At 34.8% G+C, this 24,296-nt stretch overlaps 2 protein-coding genes across 8 annotated transcripts; one reads left to right on the forward strand and one right to left on the reverse strand.

The window, feature by feature from the left end:
* Positions 1–1,958: 1,958 nt before the first annotated feature.
* Gpr15 (G protein-coupled receptor 15) lies at positions 1,959–14,453 on the reverse strand. 3 transcript variants are annotated; one of them, XR_013436929.1, is made up of 3 exons: positions 14,137–14,448; positions 12,762–13,587; positions 5,312–5,430 (listed from the first exon to the last, which is right to left on the reverse strand). XR_013436929.1 is itself a non-coding variant. In XM_078044404.1 (2 exons), the coding sequence occupies exons 1-2, from the start codon at positions 14,207–14,209 to the stop codon at positions 4,472–4,474; spliced, it is 1,032 nt and encodes a 343-aa protein (XP_077900530.1). In that variant the 5' UTR covers positions 14,210–14,453; the 3' UTR covers positions 1,959–4,471. The 3 variants fall into 3 exon arrangements, 2 of the variants coding, with proteins under 2 accessions (XP_077900530.1, XP_077900529.1); XM_078044404.1 differs by lacking the exon at positions 12,762–13,587 and having other exon boundaries at positions 1,959–5,430; positions 14,137–14,453; XM_078044403.1 differs by lacking the exons at positions 12,762–13,587; positions 14,137–14,448 and having other exon boundaries at positions 1,959–7,414.
* Cldnd1 (claudin domain containing 1) lies at positions 14,447–21,489 on the forward strand. Of its 5 annotated transcripts, none has more exons than XM_078044405.1 (6): positions 14,448–14,581; positions 15,727–15,777; positions 16,002–16,311; positions 18,666–18,776; positions 20,338–20,475; positions 20,642–21,489. In XM_078044405.1, exons 3-6 carry the CDS (start codon positions 16,020–16,022, stop codon positions 20,860–20,862), a joined length of 762 nt encoding a protein of 253 aa, XP_077900531.1. In that variant the 5' UTR covers positions 14,448–14,581; positions 15,727–15,777; positions 16,002–16,019; the 3' UTR covers positions 20,863–21,489. The 5 variants fall into 5 exon arrangements, with proteins under 5 accessions (XP_077900532.1, XP_077900531.1, XP_077900533.1 ...); XM_078044407.1 differs by having other exon boundaries at positions 14,472–14,581; positions 15,734–15,777; XM_078044408.1 differs by having other exon boundaries at positions 14,478–14,581; positions 15,712–15,777.
* The last annotated feature ends 2,807 nt before the right edge of the window (positions 21,490–24,296 follow it).

A 24,296-nucleotide genomic window follows, 5' to 3' on the forward strand; every position in this document is an offset into this window, starting at 1 on the left:
ATGTCAGACTGGTGACATCCTTTACTAGGTATGCAAAGAATCACAAACATGATATGAACTTGTACCACAAATGCTTTAAGTGGGCCATTTGTGTAACTTAGCCACAATTCCATCACTTAATGCCAAAACTATAAGTTTCATGTATTTAAAATACCTTTGGATCTTAGAGATTTGGTATTCAGATACATGAACTAAGAATTTTTTAGTTTAATAATGTCTTCAGAACTAACAGAATACTTTATCTCTCACTGTTAGGTTAATAAATGTACATTTTATATGAGTTTATATTTTACTCGGTCCTAAGAATCTATATTAGTAGTCTTATACATTGGATGAACAAAGTAGAAGTTGTTTTTTGCTTTTTGATGTTGTAGTTTTATCTTAGGTTGCAATTCTCATTTATCAAGTTCATTTAGAAAATGTAGCTCTGTTAAGAAAATGACAAAGACAATAAGAGGGATGAGGGCAACTCATCTTAAGGTATGTTTACATCTGTGATATAAAACCTGGTCACTGATAATGTTGCTTATCCCTGCACACTTAAATATAAATCCTAGTCATTACTGCTTACTCCTGGAATTAATAAAAACAAAGACTGTTAACTTAAAGAAAAGAACTACAGTTTTTATTTGCAGGGGGAAATCCAATGCCCATCAGCCTTTGTGGAAGGCAAAAGGGAATTTGCAATAGCCAGCAACTTTGCTAATATTTCACAAATATATTGCTATTTTTTTCCTGAAGGCACCTCACTTTCTAATGAGACAGGAGCCATCATGTTGCTAACAGCCTACACTGATGGCCTGGATTTAGAAATAAATTTGCAATTATTTTAGTATTGCTTGGCTTTTTTGAATGAGCTCTGTAGGAAAACAGAGGCTTATTCTTCTCTGGGGCACACACACCCAACGAGTCATTTTTCACTTCTGAGATTGCTAAGGAGAAGAGAGAGTGATTTGAGGAGTTAAGATGAATCATAGAAAAAGATTTCTTCTAATCACTTTACCATCATGCTGTGCATTTCTGCATCTATTTAAAAATTAACTTATGACCCCTTATTATAGATTACTCTCAGTCACGCACATAGCTTCCCTCTAAAACCATTATTATAACTTCTGTTCAACACACAAGTGGTTTTGACTTGTTAGTATGGACAGATCACAGGACTCTCAAGGAATATCAGGTTAGTTTTAATCTTTCACTATGATCAAAATGGGATAAATGTATGCTTGTGACTGTGTGTGCCTTGGTAACATTTATTTGAAAATTATCAGACAAAACTTTGCCCAGGGCTTAGAAGAGTGTTCTGGGAAAAATAAATTCAGGGAAAATTATTTAGGAAATGCTTCATAGATGACTATTCTTCTATATTTGTCATTAAGTCCTGGAGTAGCTTTGGAAAGCATTAGCAAATAACAATATGTAATGTTAATCTGTAGTGCTTTTCTTTTTCAAAAAAAATTTACTTTTTTAGTTTTTTTAGGTGGACACAATATCTTTATTTTATTTTAATGTGGTGCTGAGGATTGAACCCAGGGCCTCACACATGCCAGGTGAGTGCGCTACCACTTGAGCCACATCCCCAACCCTGTAGTGCTTTTCTTATTAGACATTCCCTCTGAATCAATAAATTTCATTTTGTTGTTTTTCTAAGTTTGGAGGTAATCTGCAAGGCATGATTATGTTAGAATATTAGATTAATATTTTGAAAATTCTTGGCACTGAGTGTTGATTTGTTCTATGTTGACATTAAATTGCCACAAACTAGCCCTTGGAGCAGTTTGAGATAAAATTCTTGAAATTATAAATATATGTCCATGTTTCTACATATATCTGCATCTACATATGTATGTGAATTAAATTCATATTAAACAGAGAAATATTATGGTATTAAAACATACAAAATGGCACACAACTAAAAATTTATAATAAACTTTTTTATTTTTTTTTTTTTTGAGAGAGAGAGAGAGAGAGAGAGAGAGAGAGAGAGAGAGAGAGAGAGAATTTTTAATATATTTTTTAGTTGTCGTCGGATACAACATCTATGTTTGTATGTGGTACTGGAGATCAAACACGGGCTGCATGCCTGCCAGGTGAGCGCGCTACCGCTTGAGCCACATCCCCAGCCCCAATAATAAACTTTTAATGCTACAAGAATATAATTGCATGTCATAGCAATATGAATACTGTATCCATATGATACACAATAAACTCAGCCAAGATTTTAAATTTTTTCTATGAGAATTATACTATCTATAAAATTTTACCTATTTTTCCTTCCACAATTGATACAATATAAATATAAAATATACTAACCATTTTTAAAGCACATAATTACCATATTTATTTAATATATTTTTTATTTGGTTGCACTTTGATTATTACTGGCAAAAACAAAAGGCATCAAAGTAAGACATGTTCTCAATATTTGTTAAATGAGAGTGATTAAACATCATTTGATATTCTAGACTGGTAATTTTTAAGTAACACTCAATAATTGATTAACCGAAATTCAGTTGCTTTATATGATAAATATTTACTCAATATTTAAAAGATTTTATTTATATTTATTAATCTTATAATATCTTTGAGAATTCTATAGACATAAATATTCCCTGCTAGGTATGAAAGATTAAAATGACTTTCTCAATGTCCCAACATTAAGAATGAAGTTAAAACTATTAAACTAGATTTTCTAATTTTCCAACAAATATCTGATTGAATCATCTATTTTTTAAAGTAATATTTCTAAAAGGCAATAACTTTCATGGTTAATGATAGTGCTTTTATTGATTGTTTTAAAGAAATGTATGTCTACTGCCTTCTATATTTTATTTGTGTTTAACCTTTGGAGATCTATTCACTTATTTTAAATTCAATTTTGAAGTTTTCCAAGAAGCTTTGCTTGTTTGATTTACTCTATCTTTTTTTCCAATAATCATAACTTATTAAAAGGCTGTTAGAATATTGGTATTAATGCTAATTGAGTATTAAACATAAATACTTATAAAATAATATTTGTATAGGACATTTATATCTCTTTTTAAAGAGAGGTTTAAGAGAAATTAAAAAAAATAACCAATAACTGTTTCAACTTCTAAACAGGTTATGATATAAGACAATGTCCAATATTTGAGATTTGAAAATACTTTTAAGTTTTTCCTTATTTCTAATCTAATACTTAGAAATAAAATGGTAATTCATTTGGGTCATCAGTGGGGTAAAAACAATCCACTCTTTCCTTTACTCCAAAGATGTTTACAATAGTATACTTGCTGCTGAAAAGCCTTTTCTGGTTGCTGCTAATTACATGTTGTCCATCTTAAAGTCTTTAAAAGGAATATGGGTATCTAATGACTTGTTAAATATTTTATTAGGTAAAGAACCCAAGAGGGTGTCTAGATTTGGAAAAATGCATATAAAAACACTGATTACGTTTGTAGACATTTTTCAATTTGAATCATCCTGTCTTCCAGTGTTAATAGATTTCATCTTCAGATTATATCAATCAAATGATGCTATAGTGCCGCAGTCTGCTTGGCTCTCAGCACTATAGGGAATGTACAGCATTAATATTTTAATTGAAAACAAAATAATAATCTGTATGGGGGTGGGTCTAAGTATTTGTCCAGCTCTAATTATATTAGAAGTAACATTTGTCATTTGATGACTAGACAACAGGTAATTAAAACATAAAATTAAAGCAAAGTCAAATCCTAACTTAAAAGGCAATGAAAATAAAGAGCATGGAATAACCCCATTAAAAAGTTACTAGAGCATTATAACAACATGCATTTCTAACAATATAATATGCTTACTTTTACTATGTTCTAGATGACCAAGTGATAAAATCCTAAATCATAAACACATTTCAAAATGATTTTTCCTCATGAGCTTTTTCTTGACAGTCCAAAGCTATTGTAAATGGGCATAGGCTAAAAGTCTATACTGGAAGATGATGAAGAAATACTATAACAGATTTTAAAGACTGAGGCCAGAATATCTTAGTAACTTAGGAACAATCAATTATAGAGAACAGGTCTACTCTATATTTTGTTACCTACACTGCCACCACATTTCTTACCAGATGAGTGTGGCCAGAATCTTTTAAAGGTAATATGAAGGGAGGTCTGGTTGAAATATCATAGTTCTTGAGAAAAAAAGGTGATAAAGTAAATTAATAATCATGAAGACAGCAACTGGTCCAAGCAGGAGCCTTTATCTAAGAGTTCAAAGGACAGATGAGAATTGTCTTGTTGACTTGATTGCAAGGTTCAAATAAGGTCACTCAGCTGAAAATACAGTATGTGGCTTATTATATTCACAATGTATTTTGGTGTTCATTCTAAAAATGAAATCTTCCTTGGATTTAATCAAACAATATGAATCTTATCTTTAATGCTTTTTCTTCTTGGTTGCTGATAAAAATTATTCCTGACGAGCACCAACAAGTCTTGAAATGTCACAACTCATTTTAGAGTGACACAGACCTCTTCCTCCTTCTAACAAAATCCTCTGTGTGAATTAAGTTGGAAAGAGCCTTAGTGAGGTGACTATCTGATGTCTCAGTACTGCTCCCAAAGTCATAGTTCTTCAGGCAAGGGCACAGGCAGCGAACAACAGCCCTGCGGATGTAGCTGTCAAACACGTAGTAAATGACAGGGTTGACACAACTGTTGGCAAACGCCAACGGCCCACTCACCTCCATGCCCCGCTGGAGAAGAGCTGAAGAAAAATGGAGTTTTGGCTGCAATCCAGAAATAATGGCCAGGAGCTTGAAAGTATTAAAGGGTAGCCAGGAGAAGACAAAGGCTGTCACCACAATAAAGATGATCTTTATGGATTTTCTCAGCTTTTTGTTATGCTTTCCTGATTGCTGGTAATGGACACACAGCTTTCTTGTGATGCAACAGTAGCAGCTCACAATGCTCAGCAAGGGGACAAAAAAAGTGAATATCAAGGCTACCAGGGCCCATGTCAATTTTGCTGAAGTAGCCCTCTTCTCAGCACAGTATGGCTTACCATCAATCAATGTGAGCTCCCTGGACAAAACAGTCGGTAACCCCAGAAGGCAGGAGACAAGCCAGACACAGGTACAGACTCCATATGCACAGTCTCTTCTTCTGAATTTCCTGGATATGGCTGGACACATGATGGCCAGGTACCGGTCAACACTCATACAAGTGAGCAAGAAGACACTGCAGTGCATGTTGACTGAGATCATGTAGGAGCTGCCTTTGCACAGGAAGGAGCCTGTCCTCCACAGTCCTAGAGATGCTTCCTTATCCACCCAGAGAGGCAATGTGACAAGGAAAATGAAGTCAGAGACACCCAGGTTGATGATAAAGATGTCAATTAATCGTCGGCTGCCACGTTTGAAATACAATGTACCAATCAGGATGAGGTTCCCCAACACTCCAGTCAGGAACACAGCTGTGTAAAAGATGGGAAGGAAGACAGATGTGTAAGGAATGTGGGAGTGGGTCTCCTTGCCATCAGAGTTTGGACTGGTAGCATAGTAATAATCCAAATAAACCGAGGTTGCTTCTGGGTCCATCACTGAAGATCAGATACCAAATCTGGTAAGTTCCCTTACCTAGAAGGTTTTGGTATGAATTTTAGAAATCTCAAAGGAGCTTCTTTTATATAGTGCTGTTTTTTTTTTCTTCCCTTTAAAGATTTTGGACAAGCATGAAAACAGATTTAAAAAAAAGTGCAGTTTCTACCAATCTTCAGAAAGGGCCCACAAGGAACACCACTCTGATTGGTTTTGGTTGGTTGTGGTTGTGGTTTTCTTTATTTGCACTTGCCCATGAGACTGAGTTGCTTTTTAACTTCTTTATTCAACATATTTGTTTTTTTGTTTAAATTCAGAAATTAAGAATTGAACTTTTAAATTCTTACCTCTTTTAAAAATCTTTGCTTTTCTGATACTGAATTCTTTTGATCTAGCCTTCTGTTTCACCTTTAAGATACTCTTTTGCTTTTAGATCTGGAAGGTGTTCATAATAAAGATACACTTTTGTGTTTGCACTGTTGGTGATATATGAAGAATATTAGTCTTTTATTTCATAAAGAGTGCATTGCAAGCTTGCCAAGTCATACCAGTCTGCACCTATGGCAAATATTATGATTGAAATTAGGGCATTAGAGCTTTCTTATTTTATTCGGCTTTCATTTCATACATAATCAACCAAGTCTGGTTCAATGATTAAAAAAAAAAGAAATCTCCAAAAGCCTGCAATCTTTTATTTTTACTATTATTTCAAAGTTTTCATCATAGCTAGCATAGTAACTCCTGCACAGTTGGTGCCTTGGGAATGTTAATTTATTAGATTTGCTTCAGAAAATTCTCATTTTTGTGATCTAGTATAATTATAAATTAATTTGTTTGGCAGGCATTGTTATTTGTGAACCCCACATACACATTTAAAAATCAAAAACTGCTATTTTTACCCGCTTCTCTGATATTGTACCTCAACCAACGAAGTTCCCTTTTGTTAAGAGTTAATGTCCTTGAATTGATTTTTCTCCTACTAGCCTTCAATAATTACCCTTCATCAGATTCCAGATTTCCTCTGACCTTTCCTTCATTATATCACACTTTTGTAGTGGTGAAATATTTTTTTGGCTGTTCCTTAAATACCTCCACACATCAGCAAACCTCAGTTGTGGAACCACTGATCAGGCGGCAGACACAAGGTATCAAAAATGAGCTGCCAGCAGAGGCACTCTAAAAAGGGAAGATTTTTGGTATAATTAAAACATTTGAGAAACAGGATGAAACAGAAAGGACTCCATTCACAGAGTTTTCACATGTTTTCTTTTATATACGAAGGCCATAGTAACAAAATTTGAAATTGTCTCTATTAATTTCATTGCTGTGCTGGCCAAATGGCTCAAGGTTCTCTGGTACCCCCTTTTCCTTCTCTGCATTTCATTTAATGTCCAAAATTCCAGTTTCAGGTGGGTATAACCATTACATAGAAGAATGTATGCATGTAGATAAAAATATAATTGTTAAACACTTAAAGTCTTTTCTGTAAAATTTTGATTTTTTTCAGTAATTGGAATATTGAAAAGAATAATCCTGCCTTTTATACTCTTCTCTCCCTCCTGATGTGATACAATGTCATCTCAGTCACAAGCAAGAGAGGTAAGATTAGAAGAAGGATAAGGGCTCCCCTGACCTGGGACAGCCCCATGAAGTCACTCTGGAGTTGCTTTATGGACCTTGGCCTGTCTTCTTTGGGCTATTCACTAATTCCAGTGTTGTTGTGGAGAGCAGGAGGTGAGGAGGGGAAGCATATCCTTCGCTAAATATAGACTGCAGATTAGAGAAACTAATTAATAGCCTTGACATTTCTGGGACAGAAATCTTTTCCACTGGGTAAGCCTTAATTATTTAATAGAATAATTCATCTGTCAAATAGTTTGAAGTAGAACAATATTTACTTGAAAAACATTAATAAAGTAACAAAATATTTAAACACTGTACTTACATGTAAATGTGCGTGTGTTCAAGTGCCAATCATATACATTTTTTATTTGTAATTGTACTTTAATTGTAATATTAGAATTTTGCAATCAGAAGTTCTTTTGCTATTTGAAAAACATAAGCTTGATTTGGGTCTAAGATTTTTTTTAATCCTTATGTCTCAAAAATTCCACATAAAAGTATAAAATAGAGAAGAGTTTATACCCATACTCTGGAGGAAAACATTAGATTGTGCATTCATTCTGTAGGTCTTAAAATTTCTTTTGCATTTCTAAAGTTGGGTGGCTGGTGATGTAAACTATCTCAAATAAATCTGACTTACTCAGCAGTTTATTGAAGCAGTTGTAGATAAAGTGGTGTGCTTTATCACATGCAGTTACTTTGAAGTAAGATATTTGGTGGTAAAAGCTGCAATATGACTATATATATCATGAATAGTATAGACCAAAATTAAAAAACAAATTAACCATTTTTAGCCAAAAAAGGGACACAGAGCATGGTTCTGAGCTTTTCATAACTCTAAGTACAATATCAGTAAAAGAGAGAAGCCACAGTATATGGTGGCTATATAAAGAAGGGGAGGTCATAGTTCAAAGCCGATTGCAAAGGCCATTTTTAAGACTGTCTGCCTTTTGATTCACACACAGATATCCATAGCATATGAAAAGGCAATATGAACAAGCTATTAAAAAATAACAAATATTAGTTAACTGAATAACAGCCCATATGCCACTTCTTAAGAATTGTTTTCCCAAAAAAATCCACTTAATTTTCCTCCCCAACCCCAGACAGAGATAATTGCATCTACCTTTGAACTTTTAAAATGCTGCTTATAAAGTACTTATTATCTCTATCAGGTGGTTTGTTGTCTTGGCACCTGACCCCCTGAGCAGATCATGAGTAACTTAAAAGCAGGGCACATCTATTCTCTCCCTGCTAAACTCTAGCAGAAGGCAACTAAAGTCTTTATGGACTCTCAGAGTCATTGTTTTGAACTGGTGGACGCCAGACCATATTACCCATTTTAAAAACCCTGGGACACCTACTAAAGTATACATTCACAAATCTTGTCCTTGATCTACAGAATCAGAATTACTGGGGACAGAGTCTAGGACTTTATATTTAACATGCATCCAAGGTGAATCTTATACACACTAAAGTTTAGAATCACTGTTCTTAATCACCTAAATTAACCAATATAATGTGTTACGCTTTGGTATTAGTCTATTTTAAAGAAGGTTTAAAAATTACTTCAAAATTTGAAACTCATGAAAGTTTTTTACCCTTTATCTCACAATAATTTAGGAATTAATCTGGATTTCTGCACCCTGCCTATTGTATTTCCAATTCTTGATATATGTTCACAACTGGATCAGATGTTGTAGAAGAAGAGAAGTTTTCTTCATTGAGACATATGCCCAAGTGAATCCATTATCATCTATTACATGGCTGTAGCCTGGCTTTACAGAGGACAAAATATTGTACGAATAGAGCTACCCTGGTAAGGCTGTGATACCTGGCATTGTGATTATATTACTTCAGTTTCTTCCTTATCAGACAACTCTGACCCCATAATAAGGTGGAGAGTATATCACTAGATTATATGCACACAGGAAAGCAGAAAGAAATCTCTGGATTTCTTTTTCATACACACCTTTTGTTCATATACATACTGTGATATGTCTCATAATAAGTGAAAAGAGTATGAAGCAAACTAATTATTTCTCATTAACCTTAGTAGGAAGACAGTGCAATTACACATGTATTTGTTAGAAAGAGAAACTCTTGTCCTATTGAGAATCATAATGTGTGAATCATTTAAGCAGTCAAGTTTGAGAAAATTATTTATACTGTAGGAGTTTAGTTGTTTTTTATTTTCACAGTTACTTGAACAATTTAGTACTATATAGTGTAATAACATATGCCAAATTAAATGGCATGTATTTGCTGTTATCAGTGCACCCTCTGTACTTAATTTATTGGATGATTTCCCATGTTAACTCATGTTTACATAGATAGCAATTATTTTTTCTAGTAACATATACTTAAGGATTCTTCATAAGAGTATATTCAATCTGGATTTATATTATGCATAATACAAATTTTTTATTTATGTTGGTATCCCTGGCAACACAGCACAGTGTCTGGCATGCAGACCTGGGCTGAATCATGCTTTAGTTCTGAGTCAAAAACCAATGAATAGGAGCTTTTGCAAACTTGTTGAGTAGCTTCTGTTTTCTGTTCAATCCTGGGGTCTTCATCACATCATAAACAAGTGTGGAGAGATGCTTCAAAGTTAGCACAGCATATTTTTGGTTATTTTATACCAATATTTCCACTTAGTGTATCTTGTTAGTATATCTACCATGGCCTCATAATAAATTTGATGGTGATGAGAAGATGAAGATCTTGTTTTAGTTTATAAATAAAGTAGTCAATCACATTAGTTCCTTATCTGCATTAAAGATTACCTTTTGCAAAAATTTTGTTTAGGGACTCAGCATTAATATTTATAAACTAATAAATGACAAAATAAATCAAGAAAATATTTCCTTTCATAATTTCGGCCATCCCCATGATTGCTGTTCATGTTTGAAGGAGCAAGGGCTGTGATGTTCTTTATAATTAGAATGCATATAGCCTTCCTCTTTTTCCTCTGTCCATCTGCATTTCTCACTGTCTGTGCTGCTTGTATATTGCCTGAGCTGGAAGTGTTGTATATACAAATTCCCTAATGAAACACTATGGCTATGACTCTATGACAACTATATTTCGTAGTCACATTCCTCTTCTTCCAGTGCAGTTAAAAATCATATGTGATTTTAGAGCTTCAAGTAATATTAGTGATCATCAGTATAACCTTTTTCCTAATGAGGTCACTGGAGCCCAGATAGACATCATTAACCAAAGACCCACGGTGATGATTTAAAATAAAGGACAATTTGAATGTGAACTTCTCATGTACAAATGGTCATTCATTACTATTCAGAAGCAGGAACATCCAAACAACTATCGTTTGTTACACTTTGAGGCACCTAACAGGGTAGATTTTAGATAGATTTTTTGATGTGCCTTATCCTAGATTGATTTTTGCCACTGTTCTGTAGTGAATTACATATAAGGGAATTCTAAGACTGATATAGGTTTTTGAGGATGGTTTAAGCCAGAACCCAGAGCTTGCACATATTTCTGTTTTCCTATGTTCTGAACTCCAAAATTCACAAGGAAAACATCCAGTACAAAATATAGGAAAAAACCATAATTTTGATATATCTTTTAAAAATAATTTTTAGTTTCTAACAACAAGCAATTAAAAATTGAATCAAATTTAAGGATGCTAGGGAATTTGGTATTGAAGGGAATTCTTGTGTGAAGAATTGTTTCATAAGCACATAATAAAAACTAGTTATAAGTATGGCAGTATGTATAAACGTGGCTTTATAACCAATGTGATCCTGCAATCTGTACATGGGGGAATAATAAGAATTCATACCCCATTTGAATCAAATGCATGATATATGATATGTCAAGATCAATGTAATGTTTTGAGCAACTAATAAATTTCTTATGTTTAAAAAAAAATAAAAACTAGTTATAAATCCAAATACCCAGGTTTTCAGTTATTTGGTTTAAATTGCAACTATATTATCTTCCTGCTAAATCTAGAAATATCTTTAACAAATTAAACCAGCAGCTTTTTAAAAATAATTTTTAGCTAAAAATCCATGATTTCCTTTTTTTTAAAGAGAGAGAGAGAGAGAGAGAATTTTAATATTTATTTATTTTTTTTAGTTTTCGGCGGACACAACATCTTTGTTTGTATGTGGTGCTGAGGATTGAACCCTGGGCGCACGCATGCTGGGCAAGTGTGCTACCGCTTAAGCCACATCCCGAGCCCCAAACCAGCAGCTTAATTCAACTTTGTTTTTAAAACTAAATTTCATAATCTGTATATGATTGTATTAAATCATCTTTAACATTTGTAAAAAATATAGGACCAGCTACAGTTTCATGAACAGCAGTATAGGAAAGAGAAACAGGAATTTAATTCCATTAATTTATTAATATTTATTTTATCCACCTACATATATTAACATAAATAAAAAATAGAAAAAAAAACAAAGATGCAGGGAAAAACTAGAAATACAATTGTGTGGTTGTGAGGATGTAATGTAGGTTTTCTGTGCTGAAATGGTCAGGATGGATGAAACCTCAAACATACTGACACTTCCATGCCCACACTAATTTGGTGACTGAAGTGTGTCCTGAGTGTTTTCTAGGCATTCTGCAGTCGTGAAGGGTGAAAGTATAATTCATTTCTGCATTTTCCTGCAGAAACATTTACTTCCTGAGCCATGATGTAGGCTATGAACCCAAGCCTTGAATTTTCCTGATTATGGACAAGCAAGGATGGCACAAGGGCTGTCCTGACAAATCTTTCCCAGTTAATTGGCAATTAGTCCACAGGCTAACCAGCAGAAATGAGCAAAAACACCTACCTCCATAAATGGTTTATTTCCAGTTTTTAGGGGGAATCAGGAGTTTTGAAAATATCCTTATATAGTCTTTACTTAAATGTTGTAAGTATTCAACAAATATTTGCAAATAATAATAATTCAGTAATTCTTTACTGAGCCTCAGTTCCTGTGCTAGGCGTTTTATATGTAATTTCTCATTTAATCCTCACAATGATCACAAGGAATAACTGTTGTCAAAAAATCCCTATTTTGGAAAAAAGACAACCAAGATTTAGAGATAGCTAAGTAAATTGTCCCAAGTCACAAAACTAATTTACTTAGCCAAATGCTCAAGTTTACCAGTTCAGTTATTCTCTCTGGGCCTCAGTTCCCCTATCTATAAACTGAGGGTTTTTTTTTTTTTTTGTTGTTGTTGTTGTTCCTTTCTTTTCTTTTAAAATTCCCTTTACCTGGGTTTATTTTCCATGTGGACTGCAGTGGAGAGGTAGGTCCGAAAGTAGGGGATTTCTAATCAGGGACAAAATGAAGGCATTTTGTGGTGCATAAATGCAATCACAAGTCTTATTACACATCAGCCATTTGTCTATGCACCTCTACCATTTTTCTAGCTGATGCCTGTAACAAAATTATTTCCTGATTAGATGCTATACATGACATTTCAGTAGATATTATAATATTTGAATATTATAATATATTTGGCTATTTATTTTATTTAGCTAATGAGTATGTATTATCAGTTTACCAACTCTGGTGAAAGAAACATATCTACAATAGAAAAACAGATATACCTTCAATTTTTCAGGGTGGTAGAAATTTGACCTCAAGTTGGCTCTTCCATCTTTCCTCTGTGAAGTGGCTAAGTTCCAAGTCATTGGTGGTAAAGAGGGGCTTCAGAAGATACTCTGCTCCTTGAGTCTGATGCCCCTCAGTGTTGTGAAACTGGTCATTTGTTGGTCTCGGCCTCACTTATGGATCCATAAAAGTTATTACCAAGATTACCCTGATGATGGAGTCCTTTGATTTTTGGACCATAACTGAGAACTGAAGAAAATTTTGATGCACACCTGTAATCCCAGTGGCTACGGAGGCTGTGAGGCAGGAGGATCTCAAGTGCAAACCAGCCTCAGTTATTTGGTTTACTTAAACTGCAACTATATTATCTTCCTGCTAAATCTAGAAATATCTTAACAAATTAAACCAGCAGCTTAGTTCAACTTTGTTTTTAAAGTAAATTTCATAATCTGTATATGATTTATTAAATCATCTTTAATATTTGTAAAAATATAGGACCAGCTAATGTTTCCTGAATAGCAGAATAGGAAAGAGAAACAGGAATTTAATTCCATTAATTTATTAATATTTATTTTATCCACCTACATATATTAGCATAAATAAAAAATAGAAAAAAAAACTAAAGATGCAGGAAAGAGCAACAGGATCTCAAGTTCAAACAAGCCTCAGTTATTTGGTTTACTTAAATTGCAACTATATTATCTTCCTGGTGCTAAGCAACTCAGAGAGACCCTGTCTTTAATTAAAAAAAATACTAAATAGGGCTGGATGTGGTTCAGTGGTTGAGTGCCCCTGAGTTCAATTCGCAGTAACACCACCATTCTAAAAAAAAAAAAAGAATTAAAACATAAAATATGTATCTGTTTCATGTTGATAAACTTCTGTGCAATACTCAGTTTAAAATCATTCTGTTGCTTCGATGCCACACAATCTCCAAGGCTGTCATCATAAATTTCAGATGATGTTCCCTAAGCTTCAGTCTTATTCATACTATTTAGATTTTTTTAATCATTTTTTGACACATTATATCTTCAATATTTAATATTTTAAGAAATCAACTGAAATTTATATTTAAAAAACCTTACCACAATAAAAATAAATATAACTTGTCATAAAAAGAAAGCAGCCCAAAACATTATATATATAATAATATATATATATATATTTATTTATAAATATTTATTTTTTTTGTAATCTAATATTATCTTTATATTCTAGACGCATAATATCGTCCAGGACATATTCTTTTTTGTCTAAACATAAACAATCAAGCCAGAAAGATCTGCTCCCATGTGGTTGTGGGGCAGTGGGAAAAAGGGGTTAACAATTCAGAAGTAGAATCCCTCTGCTGTTCTTTTATACAGTACTTACTTTTGGAGGAGGATGGTAAAATACTGAAAACACAGGACTCAAAGCAGACCTTAGTAACATAGGTCACAATCATTGCGTAGCTGCGACCCGAGAGAGGCCGCCTTCCCTCCTAGACTTTCACCCATTCTCTCAAAAGACACAGTTGAGACCTCCGCTGGGCACACCGCCTCGCCTACCGAGCGGAACTACATCCCCCACAATGGGCCGCGCGGCGCCCGGCGTGCCCTCCGCCGCCTTAGGCAGCTTTGCCTCCGTCCTTCCTACAAATCCCACAAGTCCACTCGGCTCCGGGCTGCGGCCCGGCCCGGGGTGGAGGCGAAGGCGGAGGCGCGGGAGTTATGGTGGGGGCGGGCTCTGTAGGGAAGTGCGTCAGAGGAGGCGCGGGGAGAGTAGGGTGCTGTGGTCTCCGTTGAAGGGTGAAGCTGGCGGAGCAAGAGGATGGGCGGTGAGTGAGCGGGGCCGGCGTCGCCCGCGGGGGTCGCGTCGCCGTTCGGCGTTCCCGGCGGTTTGAAGAGGGGCTCCTTTCCGGTGCGGCGCTGGGGATGGGCGGGTTCTGTTAGGCGCACCGTGGCGGGGGATTTCCCAGGGTCGTGCGGTGTATTGGGCGGGGGAGCTGGTCGGGTACCTGGGGCCCCAGGCTGGGGGCGCGCTGAGCTGCCCCGCCCCGCCCCAGTCTGCGCTTGCCTGGGCCTCCTTTGGCTATGGGGTGCGGCCCGCGGGGCGACTGCGTCGAGCGGACAAAGAATCACAGCTCCTTGTACCAGGACCCTTTAAGGTCATTTGAGAGCACCAGGATGAAAGGGGATTTAAAAAAAACCTAAAATACACATCCAAGTTTTGAGATATTGTTATATACCCCAATTGCGCTGACCTTACTGAGTCACCTCCCAGCTTCCAAACTCAGCAACGCCAGTTTGCGAGCCTGTTTTTGTCCACCTTTGTAAGGTGTTTGGCGCGGTCTTGGTATATGCTTGACAGTATTTGACTCAGCGTGATCAGTCCGCCTTGAGTCATTTTCCGCGGCCATTTACTACTGCCATAGAGCCCTGTCCACGCCTAGGGAGTGTTCGTATTTTGCCCAGTTCAGAGTTTTCTTTCTTGCTGGGAAGGGATCTTTTGGTTTTTATGGATCCACGTTGTACTTCAGGATTTAGGGAAATACCAAGGTTGCAGTTGAAATTCAGAATAAGGACTGGGGAGACTAGATAGGAGCGGAGTATTTGGCAGTGTAAAGAAGCTTGGCTTAACTTTAATGTTGGGGAGATTGCTATTTAGCATTATTATATGTTATTGTTCTCTTTGCTATTGCATACACCTAGAACAACCTTTCCCTCTGGGTTAACATCTTCAACTCTGATTTCCAAGTGGTTCCTGATTGGGAGGCTTCACCTTTCAGAGGAAACTGGGAGGGGCCAGTTTTCAGTGCTTCCTTTCCTTCTGTCTTTTCCCACACTCAAACCCAAGACACTTAAAGCTAGTGTAAAAATCAGCCTGATATTTAAAATGTGTGCACGGTACACTGCTGACCATGGGCATGTCTATTGTTTGTATCTGTAATGTGTATGTCCATTTCAGTGTTGTCTGTTTTAGTATGCAGGTGATAGACTAGAGAACAAGACTTCTGTCTCCGTAGCATCCTGGGTATGTGAGCATTAAATAAGTATTTTTATGAGAATGAGTTTTGTTTTAAAGTTATGAATGTTTACTTTTTAAAATTTTTCAATTCCTTATGATTATACATTACTTTTAAGAAACAAGGGATGGGGAATAGGGTAAAGGGTGATTTCAAGATAATTTCTTTCAAAATAATCTTTCTTATTTGTTCTTGAAGTCTAATTTTTCTTCTTTCTTCAACTTTTAAACAGAGCAGTCTGAGTGCCAGAATGGATAACCGTTTTGCTACAGCGTTTGTAATTGCTTGTGTGCTTAGCCTCATTTCCACCATCTACATGGCAGCCTCAATTGGCACAGACTTTTGGTATGAATATCGAAGTCCAGTTCAAGAAAATTCAAGTGATTTGAATAAAAGCCTCTGGGAAGACTTCATTAATGATGAGGCAGATGAAAAGACTTATAATGATGCGCTTTTCCGATATAGTGGCACAGTAGGATTATGGAGACGGTGTATCACTGTACCCAAAAACACACATTGGTATGCTCCACCAGAAAGGACAGGTATTCTTCTATTTCAGTTTCTCTCTCCTTTTCTTACACAGTCACAGACAAAATCTCTCAATGGTTTCCCAATTATGTATTGGAAAGAAATAAATCTTATGTGTTGCTTCTCTTCCCACCACCTTCTTTTCCCAATTTCTATTCATTTTCATATCACTCATTAATAATTGGTTAGATGAGTAACTTTGTATTTTTGGAAAGCCACTTTAAATTGTTTTATTTGCTAACTCATTAAAATATTTTTAATCTCACATGTTATGAGAAAATAGTTGGAAAAGTAGAGTGGAAGGCTTTAAATATTTGGTAATTGGTAAGAGGACTAGTATCCAAAATCAGTTCAATGTTTATTGATTGTCCTTTTGGCTTAGCTATATTAAAGTGAATATCCTTCATCTGTCCTATACTTAGAGGACAAAATTTGACCAGCTCTACCTTTAAATCTGTATATATTTGAGACTATTTTAAAACAATACTGTTATACATAAGTTGTAGGTTAAAAAGTTTGAATTATAGAGGCTGGGGTTGTGTCTTAGTGGTAGAGCTTATATGAGACACTGGGTTTGATTCTCAGCACATAAATAAGTGAATATAAATACATGAATAAAACAAAGGTTCATCAATATCTAAAAAATATTAAAAAGAAAGTTTGTATTGAGAAAAAAAATCTTAAGTTGATTCTCAGTTTTATTTAGCAAGCATTCTTAACATTCAAAAGATTTTAATTTCTAGTGAAATTAGAAGACTTAGAGCTCTTCGTAAGGAACAACTCTCCCCCCCATTTATGGTACTTCTGTTTAGTGAGGAAGCAGTGTATTTAAATCGTAGCAGAACAAATTTGAGTTATATATCAGAAGAATGATAGTATGTCATGAAAAAAGGGAAATAGTATGTAAAAAATTGGTTAAAATTCACTGTACTCATGAGGACACAGGAGCACTTGATATTGGAATTCTACCAGTTCTTTTGTTATTCAACAAATATTGATTGAATGCCTCTGTGTTCCAGGGCCTCAGTTTGGAGGACCAAGTATTCCAAAAAAGGGATGACAAGCAATAATTAGAATCACAAAGTACAGCACTATAAACAGAATAAATAATTACATAGTATGTTGAAAGATGACATGGCTGTGGAAAAAAAGAGCAAAATAAAGGGGATTTTTTTAAATATGAGGGAAAGAGAATATTGGAGAATATTAGTGAACGTAGATTCTGATTTTCAAAAGGACGGTGGCACAAGCTTCATTGAGAAAAGAAGATGTTGGTAAAGACTAGAAGAAAGAATTAGCCACAAAGGGTAATCAGAATTTGTTGAGGGAATCATTTAGGTTGAAAGGAACAACTACTGTAGAGGGCCTGCTGCAGGAGCATACTTGAAATGTTCAAAGACCAGTAAGGAGTCCACTGGCTGGATGAGTTATGGGCAGAGTTGATTATGCTGTCAGAGACAGATTGTTGGGAATGGTGTAAATTGTTTAGGACTCCAGGAATATTGAGGACTTTAGTTTTTTAGTACAATAGGGTGCCTTTTGAGGGGGCTTTGAGCAGTGGAGAGACATGATCTGGTCACCCTGACTGATATGGTAAGAACAGATAGGCAGCAGGGAGGGTGAAAGGTAGGGGATTGGTTAGGAGGTTGTTGCATTTATTCAGGTGTGCAATGATTGTGAATCAGACCAGTGAGGTGACATTAGATCCTGAATTTGATTTGAAGGAAGATCCTCTAGGATTTTCTGTTGGAGTATATATGAGCAAGAATGATTAAAAGTTTCCTGTCTGAGGAACTGGAAGGATAGAATTGTCACCCCCTGAAATGTTAACCATTTTGGGGGAGAAGATCAAACTTATTTATTTCGGTCTTTGTCCTCTCTCCCTTCTTCCTCATCTTTACCTACTATTCTGCTATTCATTTCACTCCCTTTCTCTGAATCTCAATCTCTCTCATATGTGTGTGTGTGTGTGTGTGTGTGTGTATGTATATATATTTATGATGGAAGAATGAGGAAGATTATATATGTGTGTGTGTGTGTGTGTATACACATACATATTTATGATGGAAGAATGAGGAAGATTTTATATATATGTATATATACATATATATAATATATATAAATATATACATATATATATATTTAATATTTAATCTTCCTCATGCTTCTATCTTCAGCCTATCACTGAGAACCAGGGGCATCCATTGGCCATCAAAGGTACTAGTGTGTTACTCATGGCTCAAAAAATAGCTTACTCCTTGGGAACATCTTTTCTACATCACTTTATACTTCAGAGGATATTTAATGAAAGAGATTATTATGAAATGTTTATAATGAAAACAACAAGGAATCATTGTTCTTGTTCCAGAGTCATTTGATGTGGTGACAAAATGCATGAGTTTCACATTAAATGAGCAGTTCATGGAGAAATTTGTTGATCCTGGAAACCACAATAGTGGAATTGATCTACTTCGGACCTGTGAGTACTTTGATCTCAGCAGGACAGTTGGGGAGGCAAAGAAATAATTTTATTTGTGTTTGGTTGAAATGTATTTCTGGAATATGATGTGTCAGTAGATAGTATGAACTTGGAATAAATTCTCTTAACTCTATTCCAATGATGTTCTCTTTTGTTGATAATATATTTTAGAAGGTAGAAATATACTTAACAAATTTCAAATGATTAGAAGTTCAGGGAGGTAGCTAATATATTGGATGATGAAATCTGAATATTCCTAGGATGTTTTAGGCCCATTTTATTAAGAGGAAATTTACCAAGGGTTAAATTTATACTACCTATGTTCAATAGTCATGTGAAAAAAAAGTTAACTGCAAGCTCTAAATTGATCACTGAGTATCAGGACTGTCAAAAGTGTTCATTCAATCTTAAGGTGGTGGGGTGGTGGTAACAAAAGTATAGATGTTTAAAAAAAAAAAAAAGTGTTCATTGTGAACTTTCTATTCCTTAATGGCCAGGCTGCCCATGAAGTACTGTCTTTAGATTTGAATTTCAGCTTTTAGAATATTAGAGACTTACTAGTGCTTTCCCCTAAGAATGACCATTTTTATGAGAGGAAACTGAATAAACTCCAGTTATTCAATTTTATAGTGAGAATTCCTAGGCAGTAGTTTATTATCAGAGTTTGAAGAGAGGTTAGTTAGAAAAAACTGTGTGAAGTTTGAAAAAATTAAAACTAGTACCAGAAAGTAGAAATTGACTAATATTGATATTAATACATTTACTAATAATTAAAATTATCTGAAAATGGAATGAGATGCTTTGTGAGACCTATCACTTTTTTTTTTAATGTTGATAAGAAAATTTATTGTGATTAAAACTGCATTTGAGTGCCTGGTGTATTCCAGATCTACTCTATGTATTTTCTTTTCATGTGTTATGTATTTTCTTCCAATAGCTTTGAAGACAGGTCATTTATAATTTCCATTCCTTTACTTGTTAATCCTGCCTTAAATCTTATAAGGAGGCTGGGCCTGGTGGTATATGCCTGTAATTCCAGCTATTGGCTGAGACAGGAGGATTGCAAATTTGAAGCCAGCCTGAATAACTTAGTGAGACCTGTCTCAAAATAAAAAATAGAAACAAGGGCTGAGAATGTAGCTCAATGTTAGAACACCCCTGAATTTAATCTCTGATATAGGGGAAAAAATCTTGTAAGGACTTTAATATCAGCTCTGTAGTTTTAGACTATTTTTTTTTCCTACAAATCCTGACTTTCCTGCTTCCTGTCTCACTTTTGAGAGTTATTTATTCTGAAGTTATTTCTTCAATTATAAAATAGAAATAGTAATAGTATCTTATCTAAAGAGTTTTGGGGAGGATTAATTCACAAATCATGTGTAGAACAAACATTACATGGCATATAAACAGTTTGTTTTAGCAAAGAGGTCTCAGCATTAAAATACTTCTTCCTCACTTTTGGAGAAAGGATTTAATTAGAATGTAACAGAAATTACCATTATGGGAAAATGGTCTGAAATCATGGTAACATTTCTATTCTTTCTCTCCTTTTTAAAACCAGATCTTTGGCGGTGTCAGTTCCTTTTACCTTTTGTTAGTTTAGGTTTGATGTGCTTTGGGGCTTTGATTGGACTTTGTGCTTGTATATGCCGAAGCTTGTATCCCACAATTGCCACAGGCATTCTCCATCTCCTTGCAGGTGGGTCTTATTATTATATTTAACCTTTAGCTTCTTCTGTCTCCTTAAAGACCAAAAAGTTATAATTCATAAATATTCACATATTAATGCACTGTCATATTGCCTAAAAACTCTTTGCTGTGCTCTTACCCAGCTATGTTTTGTTTTCTAAATTTCTCCCCCCAAGGTTTGTGTACACTGGGCACAGTAAGTTGTTTCGTTGCTGGAATTAAACTACTCCACCAGAAACTAGAGCCGCCTGAGAATGTGTCTGGTGAATTTGGATGGTCATTCTGCCTGGCTTGTGTTTCTGCTCCTTTACAGTTCATGGCTTCTGCTCTGTTCATCTGGGCTGCTCACACCAACCGGAAAGAGTACACCTTAATGAAGGCATATCGCGTGGCATGAACAGGCCTGCTTTACATTTGCCGTTTTAATATTTTTGATATCTATGTTTTCCCTTGCGTCCCTCCCAAATATTTTATTTTTTATTTTTTTGTGGATATACCATTTTATCCTGAAAATCCATTTTATTTAAATACACACAAATGACTAAATATACAATAAATACCACTAAAATTTATGTGGTTTACTCAGTGATTCCATTTCTCAAACTAATTTAGGTTCAAAATCTAGTTAGAAAGAAAGAGGCTTGACACAAATTTGTGACAGAAAATCTGCAATAGGAAATTGACCCAGAGCAAGTTCTGCTTATGTCTATTAAGACTTTTCACCAAACGTACAGTAACTATCTGTTGAACCAGAAATAAATTTCTTTGGTAAACTTCTTATTGTCAGAACTTTGCTGTTGTAGATAGCCAGTCAGCCAGGCATATTATTGCTGTTTTAAAAAATTTAAGAGTTTCATAAAATTGGAAAATTATCTAAGATCCTTTTCTGTAAACTTTGGCACATTGCTTCATCTGAGGTGAAATATGGCAGCTGTCTATATTTACACCATGTCTGTCTACAAGAAAAGAAGTGAAAAATACGGTGTTTACTTGAAATTAAACTTTATAATTGCAAAAGTTCCAATTCAGTGAGATAAACGGGTTAATTTTACTGTATTGTATTACTGTTTTTTAAAACTCCTTTATAGGATTTTCAGTATCACCAAACCATTTTTAATTTTTTTCTTTCTTTCTTTCACACCAGGCTTATTAAAAGAGTGCTTTCTTTTTAACATTGTTAGGATCACAGAGTAAGAAATTTCCCAACTGCTTTCTGTTTATTCCAGCTAAGTACCATAAAGAAGGTTCTACTATATAGAGCCTACAGAGCTGGGAATACTACCACAAGATCTAAAGCTGTGGCTGTCAGTTTAAACTCCAACTATGGTCTCTATTTCTTGTGGTGAAATGACGTGCCTTTCCTTGCCTAATCCCTGGTGTATATCATCATTATTTAATGTCTTCTAATTCAGTCATTTTTTTATAAATATGTCTATAAACATTGAACTTAAAAAAAATCTTATTTATTTATTCCATTACTGTAGCATTTGACAGATTTAAAAAAAAAATTGTTCCTTAGTAATTTCTTACCATATCCTAAGTCTGTCTTTTTTAAAAAATAAAAATGAGAAGAGACTCAAAAGAATTGTGTATCGAGTGAATTGATTTAAATCTCAGTACATTGGAATGGTTCTCTGTGAAAAATGCATTATTACTCTTTAGATTTGTCTTTATGTATTATGTTTGGTTTTATGTTTCAGAAAATGTGGCAGCCTCCTCCATTAGAAAATAAGTCAATCTTTGTTCAGAATCTGTTTTCAAACTAGTTTTGTAAACTCTACACATCATTTAATGTGACTAGTTTCCTATAAAGTTATTTATTAGTGGATGTTTGTATTCTATATTAAATAACTTCTGACAATAAGGTCAGCATTGCTCAGTAGCAAATTGCTGTGAAATGGCTGGTTACTCGAGTTTCTGCCTATTCTTATTGATGTTTCATTGCTCTCCAGCATCTGTGGAGTGGACAGGAGAAAAACTAAGTGAACAAACCAAACCCTTGGGAATGGGATTTAAAAATTATTGGCAGCATGACATTTTTGTATTAGGAAGTTATTTTAAACAGTATTTCTGTCTCTTTACCCCCAGAGTTAATCTGTGCCTATCCACCAAAATCAGTCTTTAATGTGCACTGTGGAAATGAAGTGAGAATTGGACTGTTAGTTACAGTCTCAGTGGTAATAGTTTTGAATTTGGAAAGATAGCACCATAATCTCTGTTGCTGAATATGTGTTGTAATTAGGATTTTTTAGTACATTGCAGAGTAGCTGAGGCTGTGCTGTCTTGCAAAAACTTTCATTTCTCTGTAATACATAGGACCATATTATTTCATTTAATGTGAAAAAAGTTTTTCTAATAATGTTGAACCATATGAAATTGCTGATATCCAACCATTTATACCCTTTTTTTTTGGACTGGGGAATTATCTTAGGAGTGTTTTTCTACTGAGTTTCATCCTCAGCCCCTTTTAATTAATTTATTTTTTATTAATTTATTTTCTTTTTGAGATAGGTTCTCTTCAGGTTGCTTAGGGCCTTGCTAAGTTGCTGAGGCTGGCTTTGAACTTGTGATCTTCCTGCCTCAGGCTCCCAAGTCATTGGGATTACAGGCATGTGCCACCATGTCCTGCTGATATCCAACCATTTTGATCAATCTAATAGATAAAATCAATGGCAAAGTAAATTCTGTTAATGTTCTTCATTTAGTCTTTGGAAAAAACCAAACACTTTTTAAGACACAAGTTTTGTGGCAACTTAAGAAATGTTTTAAAGCATTAATTTTTTGGTTCCTAGTTGATTAAATGATATGGATGAATGTCTTCTAAATGCTTTTTTAGTAAAATGTACTTCAAAATTTGTTATCCGTAAAACACCCAAAATTGATATAATAAAAAAGACTAATTCTAGAAGAGTTCATTTGTTCAGTTAATACTTAAGTCACTAACTATATCATAATACATTAGAGTCTTAAAAATCTAATAGTATTGTGTTAAAACGTGTTCTAAGTGTTAGGGGCTGTTGTATATACATGTTGAAGGAGGGAGGATAGAATTAAGAAATGACTTACAGGTGTATTCTTTTAATCATTTGCTCACATGATTGAGAAGAATGAGTTTAAAAGTCAATTTAGAGTTTGACTTTTTTTATTCCAGAAACATCACCAAATTGCAGCCCATTACTGTTAAAACTTGCAAAGCTAGTTTTGTTCACTTGACTATAAGATACTCAATAAGAGGACTTTTCAACATTTAATCCTCAGGTAAGCTTTTATCTAAACTGAAAACTTGTTGAATTAACCAAATTTGGCCAACTACATTTCTAAAGTTTCTCAGTAAATAGGTAAAAGCTCTGAAGGTGCCAGTTATTTCACAGATGAGATGCAGGTCTTACCTGGCACAGACGGGTGGAATATTTTGTCCTTTCAGGACTCTTCTCATAAGGGAATGATAACTCCAACCTTGAAAAGAAAGAAGTAAACCAAGGGAACACATCTATGTGTAGTTCTTTTCTCTATTGTTCATTATGTATTTTGAAGTCATTTCAATCAGATACATTTACCCATAGGGTCAGATTATAGATAAATGCAGTGTCCTGCAAATTCATAATGTAGAAATCATAAAATGCAAGAAAAACAACAAAAATGATTACCCCTATTGTTTAGAAGAAGTGTAAATCTTTGATAATGCCAGATATTCTGTTAGCAAAATCGATACATTATTTTACATATAAGTATTAACACATCATCAGGAAATTTGTATATGTAAGATCCAATTTATATTACTTTCTATTTTTGCAGAGGCTTAAAAATGTGAAATAAGAAAGTCTGTTTTTG

This window comes from Ictidomys tridecemlineatus, chromosome 3, assembly GCF_052094955.1.
Source record: "Ictidomys tridecemlineatus isolate mIctTri1 chromosome 3, mIctTri1.hap1, whole genome shotgun sequence".
NCBI lineage: Eukaryota > Metazoa > Chordata > Mammalia > Rodentia > Sciuridae > Ictidomys > Ictidomys tridecemlineatus.

Excerpts from the sequence above, each read along its gene's own strand:
- Gpr15 (XM_078044403.1), bottom strand. The coding sequence starts at position 5,554 with ATGGACCCAGAAGCAACCTCGGTTTATTTGGATTATTACTATGCTACC.
- Cldnd1 (XM_078044407.1), top strand. Across the intron at positions 18,777-20,337 it reads AATTGATCTACTTCGGACCT|ATCTTTGGCGGTGTCAGTTC; the intron begins GTGAGTACTTTG and ends TTTTAAAACCAG. Across the intron at positions 20,476-20,641 it reads CATTCTCCATCTCCTTGCAG|GTTTGTGTACACTGGGCACA; the intron begins GTGGGTCTTATT and ends TCTCCCCCCAAG.